Below are 17,083 nucleotides of genomic sequence, written 5' to 3' on the forward strand. Positions count from 1 at the left end.
GTTGTTTGTTCCACCGACCTCCATGGGTGGGTGGTTTATATGCATGGTATGCATTTATGAAAATGAGATATGCATGGATATATGCCTAAGATATGTTGATATACCTGTTGATGTAATGTATGGATGTGATGTTGATTACTTACATGATCAGGCTACGACTCTGGTGTGTAAAGTATAAGGTTGCGACATTTATGTTTAGATAGGTCGCAGACATGCATAAACCCTATCATGTTCCCTGGCCAGTTGAACCGCACTTGCATACATCACATGAGATATGAGTTGTAATATTTGGCTCGCTGAGCATTCATATGTATATTGTTATGATTATAGTGCTGAACATGAACATGCATTGGATTTAGCCTTTTTGAACTTGTTATATACTTGTAAGTGAGCTTGGGGCGGAAGAGTCCTTGAGGACCCCTTGTCTTACTAAGATTTCTTGTTAGAAATCTCACCCTGTGTTGGGGCACATTTTCAAGTACAGGTACCTCTAAGGTTGAGACCTCTGGCGGCAGGAGGCCGGAGTTTAGCTGATTTATACATGCTGCTTTATTGGCATGATTGATTTATTATCATGCTTTGTTATTCGATGGCTTTTGTATTTTAGACATGTCATTGTTATGTTGTTATATTTGGTGAGCATGGGAGTTGTCCATGCCATATTGGTATAAGTTACATTTATCTCAGACTTGTGTTGTACTATGTATCAGGATGTTGTCCGGTCTACGTGTTGTAGTTCTGTGACTTGATATTATTTATGTCATGAGGTTATTCAATTAGTTATTTATTGCAATTACATACATGTGTTATTTTGAGAAGAATAAATAAATCAACTGGGTTAATTAATATGTTCATAATTGGAAAAGAAAAAGTTAGCTTCCGCATTTATTTAGCTGCGCTATTACCATATGTATGTTTAATACACCGGGTGCACACGAGGTGTTACAATTGGGCTAGGCGCAATCTTCACAGTACTGCTATTGGGTTGCTTGGAGTTCCATGGAGTACTTGGTTTATGGTTCTCTGTTGGCAAGCTTGGGGCTGGAGGAACGCTGTGTCCTAGGGGTGTTCATCAACCGATCCAAACCGATTCAAACCGCGGTGACCGAACCGAAAAACCGATAACCGAAAAACCGAAAATCGAAAAACCAAAAACCGAAAAACCAAAAACCGAAAAAAAACCCGCAAATTTTAATTGGATTGGATCGATTTTCGGATTGGTAGATGAAAACCGATCCAATCTAAATCGATCCAATATATTAATTTTTCTCTACCTACTTGGGTTTTTTCCCAATCATAGCCCAAAAATTTCTAAACTCAAGACTCATTGACCCATGAACTAAAACCCAAGAAAAAACTTAGTCACATCTCATTATCAAAATTTCATCAGCTTTATATCTCATTGTCCAAAAAAAAAAAACTATATTATCGTTTACTGATGCTTTTGTATTTTAAAAAAAATTTACAAAGCCAATATATACAAAAGATGTTATTTGCACAATAATCATTAAACAAATTTTAGGATTTTTAAAAAACCGAAAACCGATCCAATCCAAACCGAAAAAAATTGGATCGGATCGGATCGGATTAGAAAAAAAAATCCAAACTGAATGGTCAATGATCAAACCGAAGAGATTGGATCGGATGAATTTTGCTTCCAAAATCGATCCAATCCAGTCCGCGAACACCCCTACTGTGTCCCATGGGTCTATTCATTTGTATGATGATAAAAAAAGGAGACTATAATGAAACTAATAGATGAAATCCATATTGCTTACTCCAAAAATTATATCACTAGTAGCAGCCAAAGCTTTGATGAAATAATGATTAAGTGGCATCCACCTGACCATGGGTGGGTTAAACTCAATGCTGATGGTGCTTCTAGAGGGAACCCGGGGCCATCTGCCTGTGGAGGGATTATCAGAGATAGTAATAGAGTTTGATTGACTGGGTTTTCATACAAAATAGGCTATTGCTCTGCCCTAAAGGCTGAACATTGGGGAATTCTTAAGGGTTTGGAGTTAGCATGGAATGAAGGTTGGAAACAAATTATATTGGAAAGTTGTATGTTTTTTTTTTAACTTTTATTTTTCCACTTTTTTATGTCATAAAAATATTTTCAATTTATAATTATTAGGAGAAAATTTACTTTAAATTTAATTATGCTTATTGGTTATAATTTATTTAGCTTTGATTCAATCTCGTTTTATTAGGGGTGTGCAAAATAACCAAAAAATTAGGTCGAACCATGAACCGAACCGAACCGCCCCATAAAATAACCGGTTTTTAAAAACAAGTTCATGAACCGAACCGGTTTTTAAAGAATCGGTTCATGAACCGAACTAGTTTTTAGAACCGGTTTAAGAACCGAACCGATTTTTAGAACCGGTTTAATAACCGAACCGTTTCCAAACCGAACCGAACCATTTTTCAACCGAACCAAATTAATTTTTATAACTTTATTTTTAAATTTTTAAATTTTTTTTCTTTTCAAAAGAGGGTCGACCCGAACCGGTTTCGAATCGGTTCCGAACCACTTCGGAATCGAACCGAACCACTTTCGAACCGAACCAGTTTTGAACCGAACCGAACCACTTTCGAACCGAACCACTTTCGAACTGAACCAATTTTGAACCGAATCGAACCACTTTCGAACCGAACCATTTAAACCAATTCGATTTGATTTTTAAAAAAATCCGGTTCTGTTTAACTCATGCACATCCCTACGTTTTATAGTAGAAGCAGAAAACATATCTTGTTTACAATTGGAATGACAAAGTCTAAGAAATTTGTTAAGTTATCTAAAAAACATAATAAATTTTAAGTAAAGCCCATTTTGGATCCCTAACAAAAAACACGATCGCCACTTTCGTCCCTTACAAAAAAAAGTCAACTTTTGATACCTTTACAATTCAAGTTCTTTGTAAATGTAGTCCCTCAGAAATTCAATAAAGATCCAATTTAATCCCTAAAAAAAGACTAATATGGGTATTTTTTTGTAAAGGACGAAAGTGGAGACCTTATTTTTTGTTAGAGGCCCAAAATGGACTTTACTCATAAATTTGTCTAAAGTAAAAATTAAAAAATATTTTTGGGAACATTATAATGCATTTCCTTAAAGTTTCGACCTATATAAACACTTGCTAAAGATAACAAAAGAGGATTTCAAGGACAAAGAGAGACGATGAATGCTTTTTCGCTTTATCTAATAAAAAAAAAGAGATAGGCTCATTCCAAGGGGAAAAAATTGATATATTGATTTTTAAATAAAAAATTATGAATTTATGACAGTTTTGAGAATAATTACACATTCATTGCACAATATCACGTCTAATTTGGGAGTCATCAATCACGTCTAAATTGGGAGTCACTCAAGAGGCAATCACGCCTAATTTAGATGTCACTCATCAGGTGTTGACGCGTGTCACATTTTTTTCGAAAAAATAAATTAACAATTTAATCGTAAAACTTCTGAAGGCCATAGCTTTTGACTCGAGTATCCAAATCAGGTAATTTGTTTTTGATTCCACATAACTTTTCGAGATCTACGCAATGAAATTTCATTTGACATATTTTATTTCTCACAAACACAATTTAAATTTACAAAAATGGTATTATAAGAGTGGTAAAACTCAGAAGACTCTAAGTTCTGGGTTTGTGATTTAATATAAAAAAATAAATAAAGATTTGGTTTGTGATTTAAATTAAAAATAAAAATAAAAATTATTAATAATAAGGAAAACAAAATAAAGATTTGATTTGTGATTTAAACTCAAAAATCAATTTAAAAAATCTGTATTAATAAAGAAAATAATTAAATAAATATTCTACTTCTCTAAGGAAGAAGGATTTTATTTTTGAAATTAATGATTAATGCTATAAGCTTCTGGGTTATTGTTCTTGATCTGAAATTAATGATGGCTTATGAATATTTTTCAAAAATAAAATCCTTCTTCCTTAGAGATTTAGAATATTTATTTAATTATTTTCTTTATTAATACAGATTTTTCAAATAAATATTATGAATCTGTAAGGAAGAAGTATTTTATTTTTGGAATTAATGATTAATGCTATAAGCTTCTGGGTTATTATTCGTGGTCTGAAATTAATGATGACTTATGAATGTTTTTCAAAAATAAAATCCTTCTTCCTTAGATATTTAGAATATTTATTTAATTATTTCCTTTATTAATACAGTTTTTTCAAATAAATATTCTAAATCTCTAAGGAAGAAATATTTTATTTTTGAAAATTAATGATTAATGCTATAAGTTTATGGGTTATTATTCGTGGTCTGAAATTAATGATGGCTTATGAATATTTTTCAAAAATAAAATCCTTATTCCTTAGATATTTAGAATATTTATTTATTTATTTCCTTTATTAATACAGATTTTTCAAATTGATTTTTGAGTTTAAATCACAAATCAAATCTTTATTTTGTTTTCCTTATTAATAATAATTGTTATTTTTTAATTTAAATCACAAATCAAATCTTTATTTATTTTTTTATATTAAATCACAAACCAAGAACTCAGAGGCTTTTGAGTTTAACCACTCTTATAATACCATTCTTGCAAATTTAAATTGTGTTTGTGAGAAATAAAATATGTCAAATGAGATGTCATTGCATAGATCTTGAAAAGTTATGTGGAATCAAAAAAAGAATTACCTGATTTGAATACCCGAGTCAAAAGATATGACCTTCAGAAGTTTTACGATTAAATTGTTAATTTTTTTTTTGGAAAAAACAATGTGACATGTGTCAACACCTGATGAGTGACGCCTAAATTAGGCGTGATTGCCTCTTGAGTGACGCTCAATTTAGACGTGATTGGTGACGTCCAAATTGGACGTGATATTGTGCAATAAATATGTAATTATTTTTAAAACTGTCATAAATTCGTAATTTTTTATTTAAAAAATAATAAATGAATTTTTTAGCCCTCATTCCAATAAATAGGTAGTAAAATGAGGTTTCAATCATTAGTAAACAACATAAAGCACAGTTGGAAGACTGAACCAAAGTTAAATAAATTATAACCAATAAGCATAATTAAATTTAAAGTAAATTTTCTCTTGATAATTATAAATTGAAAATATTTTTATGACATAAAAAAGGAAAAATAGATAAAAAAAAGTTCAAAAAAAACTGTGATCTCTTCTATCGTTAATCTTAACTAAAAAAATAACCTTCACGTTTTTGCTTGTCTTTTAATATTTTAATCTAAAAGTTTTGGAGATAAGTAGAAAAACTAGTCATGAAAAAAGTAGATATAATATTTTATCCTATGATTTTATGTTATTATTTTTAGTACATCCCCTCACACGATAGTTTATTGAACTTGAATTAGGGGTGACAATTTGAGTCGGTCCGCCCCGACCCGTCAAAAACGGCGCGGGCGGGTTGGTCCGCCATTGAATATGGGTTGAAAAATTGAACCCACCCTGTTTTATTAGGGGTGGCAATTCGTGTTCATGGGTCGGGTTCGGGTCAACCTGGTTCTGACACGAACACGAATAGGCTAAACCCGAACACGACACGGTTAACAATTCGTGTTATAAAACTTAACCCGAACACGACCTACTAATTACACGGGTTGACACGATACAACCCGAATTTGAGCACAACCTATTTTTACACGACCCAACCCGACCCGAGTAAACATAAAATGAAATTAATTTAAAGCATATTACATCTATTTATCCAATTCAAATCAAATTGTATATTATGTTGAAATATTGGAGATTGAATTACCTTGACATACATGAATAAACCAAATTGTGGGACATATATATAAGGATATAAGACAGAAAACAAAAGAAACCAAAGCAGCCTAATCCCCCACAAATTGGACACCCATTGCATCTTGATAGGACCAATTTTGAATCGGTGAATATATATAAAAAACGATAAAAAAGAACCGATAAAAACAAAACTTGTTAATGGCTTCTGTTGCCAAACAAGCAACGAGAAAAAACAAAACTATTAGCTAAGAAACGATATATACAAATAATTATTCATAGAAAGCCCAGAAAAACATCAAACCACAATCAGTAAAAAGCACCTCCAAAAACAGAAAAAGGAAAAAATTTAAAAAAACACAAAAGATTCAAATCTTAAACGAACAAAAGGAACAAATCACAAGGCGTTCCGCTGACGGTGAGGGACTAAGCCCAGCCTCCACCCTTCCTGAGGTGGTTCCTAACGGACTTGAAAGGTTGTTTACGCACAGAGACGAAAGAATCTTAGCCTAAGTTAGTTTGAGAGACGAAAGAATCTGTTTCGGTTGCAACCACAGAGACGAAAATGCATTTGAGAGAAAGAGATGCGAGAGCTGCTGCCGTGAGATGGGTGTTGAATTGAAAGTTGAAACCTTAAGTTTTTCTTTTCCTTTTATACCATAGAGTAAAATGACTATAATATCCTTAAAAAATAAATTAAAAATAATTTTTACGGGTCAGAGCGGGTTCACAGGTTAACCCGTGACCCGACACGAATTTTTGCGGGTTATTATTTTTCAACCTGAACACGACCCATTTATTACACGAGTTGACCCAAACACGAAAAATTCATGTCGGGTCCGGGTCCGGGTCGGGTTCGCGGATCGTGTCACAAATTGCCACCCCTACGTTTTATGGTGGGTTGGCGGGTCAAACCACCAACCCACCAATTAAAAAAAAGTTAATTAAAATTTAGAGTAAATATCTCTTTTCGTCCCTGGCAATTTTCACGAGGCACATTTTAGTCCCGAACAATAAAAAAGGCTCATTTTAGTCCCTAATATTTGAAAAAAGGGCCACGTTTGTCCTTCCGTTAGTTGGCATCTGACGGCCCAACTAACGAAGCACACATGGACCGTTACTTTGCTGAGTCACCGTTAAGTATGCCAGCATGGAAGTAATACGACGTCGTTTTATGTCTTCTTGGAGTTTTGGACAGCTGACCTTAGCATCGAAGGCCCTATTTGGTCCCTGACAAATTTATCGAGACCCTATTTGGTCCTTAACACTAAAAAAATGGACATGAACACAGAATCAAATTTATCGAAGGGCTCCCATCTTTGTTAATCTTCAAGAATCAAGGAAAAATTAAATCAACAAAATTTCTTCAAGAATCTATACTCCCGTATCAGTAAAAGTTCATGCAAAGAATTGTAACTTAAACAATTAGAAACACCCCCCTTTTTCTTTTGGGTAGAAAATAAGTACTAATGTTATGCACCAAAGACAAAATTTAGAACAAGGAATTATATTAATATTGCTCATTATTTTGTGCAGAAGGGTGGAAGGAAGATTAGGGTGATTTAGAATTAAGTACTAATGTTAAGATCCCACAGCCTTACAGTTCTATCACTTGAACCTGTGGCAATGGCTGCCCCATCAGGGCTCACATCCACACATAATACCCAACTAGCATGACCTGACATGGTCCCAACTAAAGCCTTCTCGTCAGCATCATACATGTGGACATTACCATCGTCAGAAGCTGAAAACAGTAGTCTTGGATCATAAGGAGAATAAACAAGAGATCGCACAGGCATGTTGTGGCCTTCAAGGTGATGGAAAAATCTGGCACGTGGTACATCAAAAACAGAAATGGTGCCATCCATTGAGCCACAAGCAAGTCGTTTCCCATCAAGGCTCCATGAAACTGACAGGACAAATTTCTTGCTGCTAATTTTGTCTGTAGGCTTGGGTCCTTCTGGACGAGGAATTGATAGAGTTTCAATAAGATCCCATGTGGTAGTGTCCCAAAGCTTGACTAATGCACTACCTCCGCCAACAACTGCTAGAATGGCACCCTGAAGGTAGAAAACTTTTGTTGATTAAATAACTATTGTATAGTTAAAGGATAGATAAAAGTGTTCATATTTAATAGTATATCACAAGGCATCAAGGCAATGAATGATTTCTGCTATACTGCAAATTCGTAGAGGAACATGTAATATTTTCATAAAAGGGAACATATTAAATGAGACAACAGAACAATGTATTAAATAGTTCAAGTAGCTTATAGTGCAAAAATTGAGGAATTGAATAAATCCTTGTACGTAATAATGAGCTATTCTGAGACTGAGTTTTCATGCTTATAGTTAGTTTATACATCCTCAAAGAATGTTTGTAAAAAATATGTGGGTGAGTTTTCTCATACAATTTTTTCACACAGGACTCATCCCTGAATTTTTCACCCCATTTTTAAGGGTGTATCTAATGAACCTAAGCAATGGAGAAAGAAAAGGAAATGAAATGCTAAAATATTAAATACCAAGTATCTGAACATGAGAAACTCAAAGTATCAGGTAGAGTTGGAAAAGATGTACTTTGAAGAATAATTAACATGATTGCAGAATCAAACATTTACAAAATGGTAATCTCAATCAGTTGACTCTGTGTTCATGTCCATTTTTTTAGTGTTAAGAACAAAATAGGGCCTCGATAAATTTCTCAGGGACCAAATAGGGCCTTCGATGCAAGGGTCATGTAACACCCCGTATATATCCGGTAATGTTATCACTATCGTATTAAGCTGCGCTTAATTAAAAATGCAGAATATCTTTTTTCTTTTCAATTATGATGTCATTAATCATTACCAACTTGATTACTTAACCATTTTCAAAACATCGCTTGTATGTACATTGCAATAAACAGCTAACTGAAATACCTCATTAATTAAATAACATAAGTATGAGTCTCTAGTCACGGAACTACAAAACGTAGACCGGACCATCTAACAGTTTATACAACTCAACTCAAAAGTACTAACAACATGGTGGCATGGACAACTCCCATGCTCACCCCAAATAAGGCAACAAAGCCCACATAAGTCTCAACTCAATAGCAACATAAAGATAAAGGCGGAAAACATAAACAACATCCAATCAAGTCATGCCAGCATAATATGAATAGCACTAAACATCAACTAAGCTCTGGCCTCCTCCCACCAAAGACATCAGTCCCCATACTACCTGAACCTGAAATAAGCATTCCCCAAACGTGGGGTGAGATCTCTAAACAAGAAATCTCAGTAAGGCAAGGGGTCCTCAAGGATCTTCCACCCCAAACTCACTTACATGTGCAATATAAGTTCAAAAGCAGTTTATCATCATCAGTTCTAAAATAGTGCAATGCAGCAGATAATCATGTCATGTGTGTAAATTCTATTCTACTGGCAGAGAAATGTAGGATTTATATACGCCAAATACCACACATAGTGCAAGACGCCACTTGCATCCACCTCGAATCACCATCTTGTATAACGCCACATACTCAGGCTTACCGTCAAGATGGAACAACACATGCATATTAAAAGCCATTACACATAAAGCTCAACAACATTTCAAGTATTCAAAGCATGTAACACAACATGCATATAACCATACCCCCATGGGACATGGTGGAACCACAACACGGTTAAACCGAGGACACGAAAGCTTACCTCTTAAGCAATCAATCCAAGTCAAGTCCACACAAGCTCAATGTCCAAACACAGCAGATCACAATCTGATTTAGGACCAGCAAGCATATCAACATTCATAGCTCAATAGCATAAACATAAAGACTACGTTTTCCTTTTAAGTTTTACGTCTTGAGGCTTCCCACAAAGCCATAAGCCCTTAATCACTTGATTCTGACTTAGTTCAATTATTACAGAAGTTCAACTTCATCAATCTAGGGTCCACAAACCTCCAATAGCCTACTGTATGAACAATACAGCTACTGTTCTTCGAAATCCTAGAATATCCGGATATACGTCGGGGGCATATCCGGATATCAATATCCGGATATCTCACTGACAATATCCAGATATCCAGATCCTCATATCCGGATATCAATATCCGGATATTTATCGACCAAATATCCGGATATTTCGCGACAGAATGCAGTGTTTGCATTTCGCGAAGATATCTAACAAAGGTCTAACTTTTACCAATTAAATGCGTTCAAGACTACATTTTTAGGTCTATACAGGTTCATACACATGTTAATTACTTGCTTAACCCATTTACATGCAAAGACACCAGCTTTAAATCATTTAAACTCATGATCAAGGTTAGGCAACTCACCAAAGCTTCAAACTCAGAAATGGAAGGCTCTTGGAGCTCACAACCAACTCCCAAGGTTCTGACTTGGTCCCAAAACGAAGATGCTCCACCAAAGGTTGGTTCTTGCACCAAAAGGTGACTCCTTGGCACCACAAATGCCAAGCCAAAGGTGTACTCCCTCCACAAACACAGAGGCAGCAACCACAACCTCTCACACAGCAGCTCAAACTCAGCAAGAAAGTCTTCCACCCACTCCCAAGGCTATATCTCACTCACACAAGGATGATTGGTGAAGGAAATGTGAAGAAAAGCTACAAGGAAGGTCAAGAAATGGTGGAGAAGGCAAAGAGAAGCAGCCACCAGCAGCCATTCACGTCCAAATGGCTGAGTATCAGCCTAGGTTTTAGTGCTAAACACTATATATAGGCGGTTTAAGTCACTAACACACAGTATTAGCTTTAATTTCTACTCTTAGCATTTTAATCCCAAACTCAGGATTCTTAACCTACTCAATTTTACAAGAATTATCATATTTTTCTTATATTTTTCGGAGCACCTTTCCGGTACGCGTTTTTCATAGCCAGTACCAGTTTCTGGCACCAGTTCTCATTATTTTAACTTGAAACTCGTTTTACAAGTCCTACATATTATTCTAGTAATTATCATGCACTTATTATAATTTTCTGGGATACTTTTTCGGTACGCATTTATACCGACTAGCAGAACCGGTATCTGCACTTTTCGTGAGAAAAGTGACTTTCAACATTATTACTCACTTACTATAATTATTAGAGCCTCATAATAATTATTAGGGCTAATTATGGAATTATCTCATTAAACTCATAATTAACTGATTAATTTCCTTAGTTAACGGTGCAGGTTCTTACATTCACCCCAACTTTTTAGGATTTTGTCCTCAAAATCAGAATATACTTGTCTCGGAAATCAGGATACTGCCGGAGAAGCTCGTCCTCTCGCTCCCAGGTACACTCCTCAGGAGTTCTTCCTGACCATTGCACTTTGACCATCAGAATGATCTTGCTCCTCAACTGCTTCTCGCCACGATCGAGAATCTTGAGTGGTCCGATGAGAGTTTTCAAGTTCTCCCGAACCTCCACATCATCCGGTTGCACCACGTGCGAAGGGTCCGCTACATACTTCCGTAGCTGAGACACGTGAAACACGTCGTGAATGTTGGCCAAGTTCGGAGGCAAGGCAAGCCGGTAGGCAACAGGTCCTACTCTACCAAGAATCTGGTATGGCCCAATAAACCGTGAGCTCAGCTTCCTCACTCCGAGTGCCCGTCCAACACCGGTGACAGGTGAAAGTCTCACAAACACGTGCTCACCCTCACTAAACTCCAGTGGACGATGCTTGACGTCGTAGTAACTCTTCTGGCGATTCTGCGCCTGCTTCAGCTTTTCCCTAATCATCTGGATCTGTAGGGTAGTATCTTGGACAAAGTCCATGCCAAACAACTCACGATCCCCAACCTCAGACCAGCAGGTAGGTGTACGACACCTCCTACCGTAGAGCGCCTCATAGGGTGCCATGCCCAGGCTGCATGGAAACTGTTGTTATACGAAAACTCAACCAACGGAAGGTACCTATCCCATGTCGAGACCTGCTCCAACGTGCAAGCCCGCAACATGTCCTCCAAAGTCTGGATAGTCTGCTCAGTCTGTCCATCAGTCTGAGGGTGATAGGTTGTACTCAATCTCAACTGAGTACCAAAAGCTCCCTGCAGCGCCTCCCAGAACCGAGATGTGAACTTCGGGTCCTATCACTGATGATACTCTCGGGCACCCCGTGAAGCCTCACGATCTCGCGAACTTACAGTTTGGGCAACTGCTCAGTAGTGAAGCTCACCTTCACTGGAAGAAAATGGGCAGACTTCGTCAGTCTGTCCATAATGACCCATATCGAGTCACAGCCAACCTGAGTCTTCGGCAAACCCACACGAAGTCCATGGAAATGCTCTCCCATTTCCATTCTGGAATCTCACGAGGTTGAAGTTTACCAGACGGCTTACGATGTTCAATCTTCACCTTCTGACATATCAAACACTTGAACACATACACAGCTATGTCCTTCTTCATTCCTGGCCACCAGAAATTCCTCTTCAGGTCTTGGTACATCTTTGTGGCACCAGGGTGAATAGTAAACTATCCCTTATGGGTCTCCGCCATAACCTCTTCGGTCAAAGGACCTCGAGGAATCACAACACGCTTCTGAAACAACAGAAGTCCATCCTCATTCCAAGACACACCGTCCTGATTCTTCACGTAGTCGAGAAACTCTCTCTGCACTTGCGCCTCGTGGATCTTCTCCATAAGCTCATTCCTGACTCTCACAGTCTCCATCTCGAGAAGTGCACCCCCAAACTAGGTTGTCACCTTCAGATCTCGAAACTTCTCTATGAGGTCGAAGTCACCCATCGTCAAACTGGATAGACTCATGGATTTCTGACTCAAAGCATCAGCTACCACATTGGCCTTGCCAGGATGGTACTTCAACTCAAAGTCGTAGTCCTTCAGAAATTTCATCCATCTCCTCTGCCTCATGTTCAGCTCCTTCTGATCAAACAGATACTTCAAGCTCTTGTGGTCACTGAACACCGCAAACTGCATACCGAACAGGTAATGCCTCCAAATCTTGAAAGCAAACACAATCGCAGCCAACTCTAAATCATGAGTCGGGTAGTTCTCCTCATGAGGCTTCAACTGCCTCGAAGCAAAAGCAACAGCTCTACTAGACTGCATCAACACACAGCCCAGCCCCTTTCCAGAAGCATCACAATAAAGCTCAAACTGCTCCTCAGGATCAGGAAGAACCAACACAGGTGAAGTAGTCAATTTCTCCTTCAACTCCAGAAAGAACGCCTCACACTCGTGAGTCCACACAAATGGAGTCTCCTTTTGGGTAAGGCGAGTCAAAGGGAGAACCATCGTGGAGAAACCCTTGATGAACCTCCGATAGTAACCTGCCAAACCTAAGAAGCTCCTCACCTCCGTAACTGTCTTGGGCCTCTCCCAATCCAGCACGGCTTTAATCTTGTTGAGATCCACTGCAACTCCATCCGCTGAAATCACATGCCCCAGAAACTTGACTGATTTGAGCCAAAACTCACACTTAGAAGGCTTAGTATAAAGCTTTTTCTCCTTCAGCACTTGCAGAACAATCCTCAAATGCTCCGCATTCTCCTCCTCAGTCTTGGAGTAAATCAGAATGTCATCAATAAAGACGATCAACAACTGATCCAGATACGGCTGGAAAATCCTGTCCATGTAATCCATGAACACTGCCGGCGCACTGGTGAGTCCAAACGGGATCACCAAATACTCAAAGTGACCGTATCTCGAACGAAACGCGGTCTTAGGGACATTCTCCGGCTTCACCCGAATCTGATGGTATCCGGACCGGAGATCAATCTTTGAATACACACAAGCACCCCTGAGCTGATCCAACAGATCATCAATCCGAGGAAGGGGATACTTGTTCTTGATCGTCACCTTGTTCAACTGCCTGTAGTCGGTGCACAATCGCATTGTCCCGTCCTTCTTCTTCACAAAGATGACCGGTGCTCCCCAAGGAGACACACTCGGTCCAATGAAATCTTTCACTGAAAGATCTTCAATATGCTTCTTCAGCTCAGCCAACTCCGGTGGCGACATCCGATATGGAGCTAAAGAAATCGGCCCCACACCAGGCATCAAATCAATGGAGTACTCTATTTCCCGCTGTGGAGGAAACTCAGGAATCTCCTCAGGAAACACCTCGAGGAACTTCCCCACCACAGGAATGCCGGTGATATCCTCCTGTTCCCACTCACCAAATCTCCCAACATGACATAACCGAATGCCCCTGCTCTCAAGGCCTTCCTAGCCTGCAGCAATGAAATATATGGCGAGGAACTAGCTGTGGAATCACATGGAGACATCACCACGCGCTTTGCACAGCAATCAATCAGTGCACAATTTCTAGACAACCAATCCATGCCCAGAATAATCTCCAAGTTGGCCATCGGCAATCCTATCAGATCCACCGAGAACTCACGATCGTCCCACTGAAACGCTACATCGCGATGTACAGTGGTAGAATCAAAAATTTCTCCAGTGGCGGTAGTCACCCGCAACGGTGGAGAAAGCACAGACATGGGCAACTCAAGCCCCAAAGCAATCGAGGTAGCAACAAACGAATGCGTAGCCCCGGAATCAAACAATGCATCAACAGCAAAACCACTAATAGACACAGTACCTCTAACAAGGTTCGGAGCGCGGTCCGACTGCTGCCTATCCAAGGTGTACACACGCCCAACAGAAGGTGGCACCGCAAGTGCCGAAGTAGAAGCCATCGGAACCATCTGCAAAGGAACTGCCTGAACAGCTGCAGCTCTCGCCGTAGACGACAGACAATCTCTAGAGAAGTGGCCCTCCTTGCCACACTGGAAGCAGATCAGCTGACCCGAAGCACAATGACCAGCATGCTCCTTTCCGCACCCCGCACATCTCGGAGTGGAAGGAGGCCTAGCAAAACTCCCCTGCTGTGAAGCAGTCCTCTTAAACTCACCAGGCGCCTGCCTAGTCGCCAACTGTTTACCTTTGCCCTTCCTAGTAAACTTCTTGTCCTTCCAAGAAGTAGGAGGAGGAGTGGAACTAACAGTCCCCTTGGTCTCGTCGACCTTGGCCCTCTTGGCCTTGCTTGCTATGCAGACATCCTCAATGTACTTACACTGCTAAACCAGTGTACCAAAATCCCTCGAAGCAGCTCCAGCAATATGCTCAGCAATCACCTCACTAAGTCCTCTGCAGAACTTAGCAGCCAGAAACATCGGAGTAGGAGGAACCATCCGGAAGTGCGCAAACTTCACAAGCTCATTAAACTTGGCCAGGTACTCGTCAACAGACATCGAGCCCTGAACCAATCTATCAAATTCCCCCTGCTTCCTCTCCTGCGCATCGTAGTGAAAGTACTTGCCCAAAAAGCATTCCTCGAAGAATGGTCACGTCATGACATGACCCTGCATCTCATAAGCACGAGAGGTGTTCGTCCACCACTCATGGGCATCGCCCTCCAGCATGTAAGTCGAGAACATCAGCTTCTGCGGGTCTGTACACTGCATGACCCGGAATATCTTGTCCAGCGCCTGTAGCCATCTCGCTACAGCAATAAGACCCAAAGACCCATCAAACACAGGTGGCTTATGCTTCCTGAAAGCATTCAGCCGGTGATCAATCACGTCACGATCCTCAGCAGGCTCCACAAGGGTATCCATCGTCTCAGCGACATGAGTAGCACTACCAAAGTGACTCAGGCTCTCATCCTGAACACTAAGTAGAAGCGGCGGTGGCGGTGGAAACTGACCTACAGCAAGACCAACCCTCATCTCCTCCAACATGACTCTCATCATCGACATGTTCGCCATCCTGTTCGCCTCGAGGACATCCTCAGTGGTCCTCCGGTTCGCTTCACGAACCTCTTCTGCGGCTATCAAATTCATCTCGCGAACAACGTCCATCATTGTCGCGTTGGCCAATCTAGTGGCCTCTTGATCGGCTAACCTGGCCGCTTGCATCTCAGCCAATGCAGTCAGGATAGGATCGGGTTGATTCTCAGAAGTCTCTCGTGTTCTCCCAGACCTTACCATGACTCTGCACAAGTTACACAAATTATGAGTTGATCAGGCCCACGCAATGTGATTACGTATGCATTAACATAATAAAATTCGACGGAATAAACACACAAGACAGACGCAACCAGACATCCTAGCTATTGCAATACATACAGGCTTTTCCCTCGAACCATTGCTCTGATACCATAAATGTAACACCTCGTATATATCCGGTAATGTTATCACTATCGTATTAAGCTGCGCTTAATTAAAAATGCGGAATATCTTTTTCTTTTCAATTATGATGTCATTAATCATTACCAACATGATTACTTAACATTTTCAAAATATCGCATGTATGTACATTGCAATAAACAGCTAACTGAAATACCTCATTAATTAAATAAGATAAGTAAGAGTCTCTAGTCACGGAACTACAATACGTAGACCGGATCATCTAACAATTTATACAACTCAACTCAAAAGTACTGACAACATAGTGGCATGGACAACTCCCATGCTCACCCAAATAAGGCAACAAAGCCCAACATAAGTCTCAACTCAATAATCATAAATGACAGAAAACATAAACATCATCTAATCCAGTCATGCCAGCATAATATGAACAGCACTAAACATCAACTAAGCTCTGGCCTCCTGCCGCCAGAGGCATCAGTTCCCATACTACCTGAACCTGAAATAAGCATTCCCCAAACATGGGGTGAGATCTCTAAACAATAAATCTCAGTAAGGCAAGGGGTCCTCAAGGATCTTCCACCCCAAGCTCACTTACATGTGCAATATAAGTTCAAAAGCAGTTTATCATCATCAGTTCTAAAATAGTGCAATGCAGCAGATAATCATGTCATGTGTGTCAATTCTATTCTACTGGCCAGAGAAATGCATGATTTATATACGCAAAATACCCACACATAGTGCAAGACGCCACTTGCATCCACCCCGGATCACCGTCTTGTATGACGCCACATACTCAGGCTTACCGTCAAGATGGAACAACACATGCATATTAAAAGCCATTACCCATAAAGCTCAACAGCATTTCAAATATTCAAAGCATGTAACACAGCATGCATATAACCATACCCCCAAGGGACATGGTGGAACCACAACATGGCTAAACCGAGGACACGAAAGCTTACCTCTTAAGCAATCAATCCAAGTCAAGTCCACACAAGCTCAATGTCCAAACACAGCAGATCACAATCTGATTTAGGACCAGCAAGCATATCAACATTCATAGCTCAATAGCATAAACATAAAGACTATGTTTTCCTTTTACGTTTTACGTCTTAAGGCTTCCCACAAAGCCATAAGCCCTTAATCACTTGATTCTGACTTAGTCCAATTATTACAGAAGTTCAACTTCATTAATCTAGGGTCCACAAACCCCCAAACATCAGTTTTG

General features: G+C 39.3%; 1 protein-coding gene across 1 annotated transcript; it reads right to left on the bottom strand.

The window, feature by feature from the left end:
- Positions 1 to 7,313: 7,313 nt before the first annotated feature.
- Positions 7,314 to 15,567, bottom strand: LOC133314844 (WD repeat-containing protein VIP3-like). Its single transcript, XM_061516372.1, has 2 exons — positions 15,523 to 15,567; positions 7,314 to 7,805 (listed from the first exon to the last, which is right to left on the bottom strand). Exons 1-2 carry the CDS (start codon positions 15,565 to 15,567, stop codon positions 7,314 to 7,316), a joined length of 537 nt encoding a protein of 178 aa, XP_061372356.1.
- Between the last annotated feature and the right edge of the window lie 1,516 nt (positions 15,568 to 17,083).

Source organism: Gastrolobium bilobum, unplaced genomic scaffold, assembly GCF_033153095.1.
Source record: "Gastrolobium bilobum isolate Gb01-03AN ecotype WA unplaced genomic scaffold, APGP_CSIRO_Gbil_v1 utg7295, whole genome shotgun sequence".
In the NCBI taxonomy this organism is placed as follows: Eukaryota; Viridiplantae; Streptophyta; class Magnoliopsida; order Fabales; family Fabaceae; genus Gastrolobium; species Gastrolobium bilobum.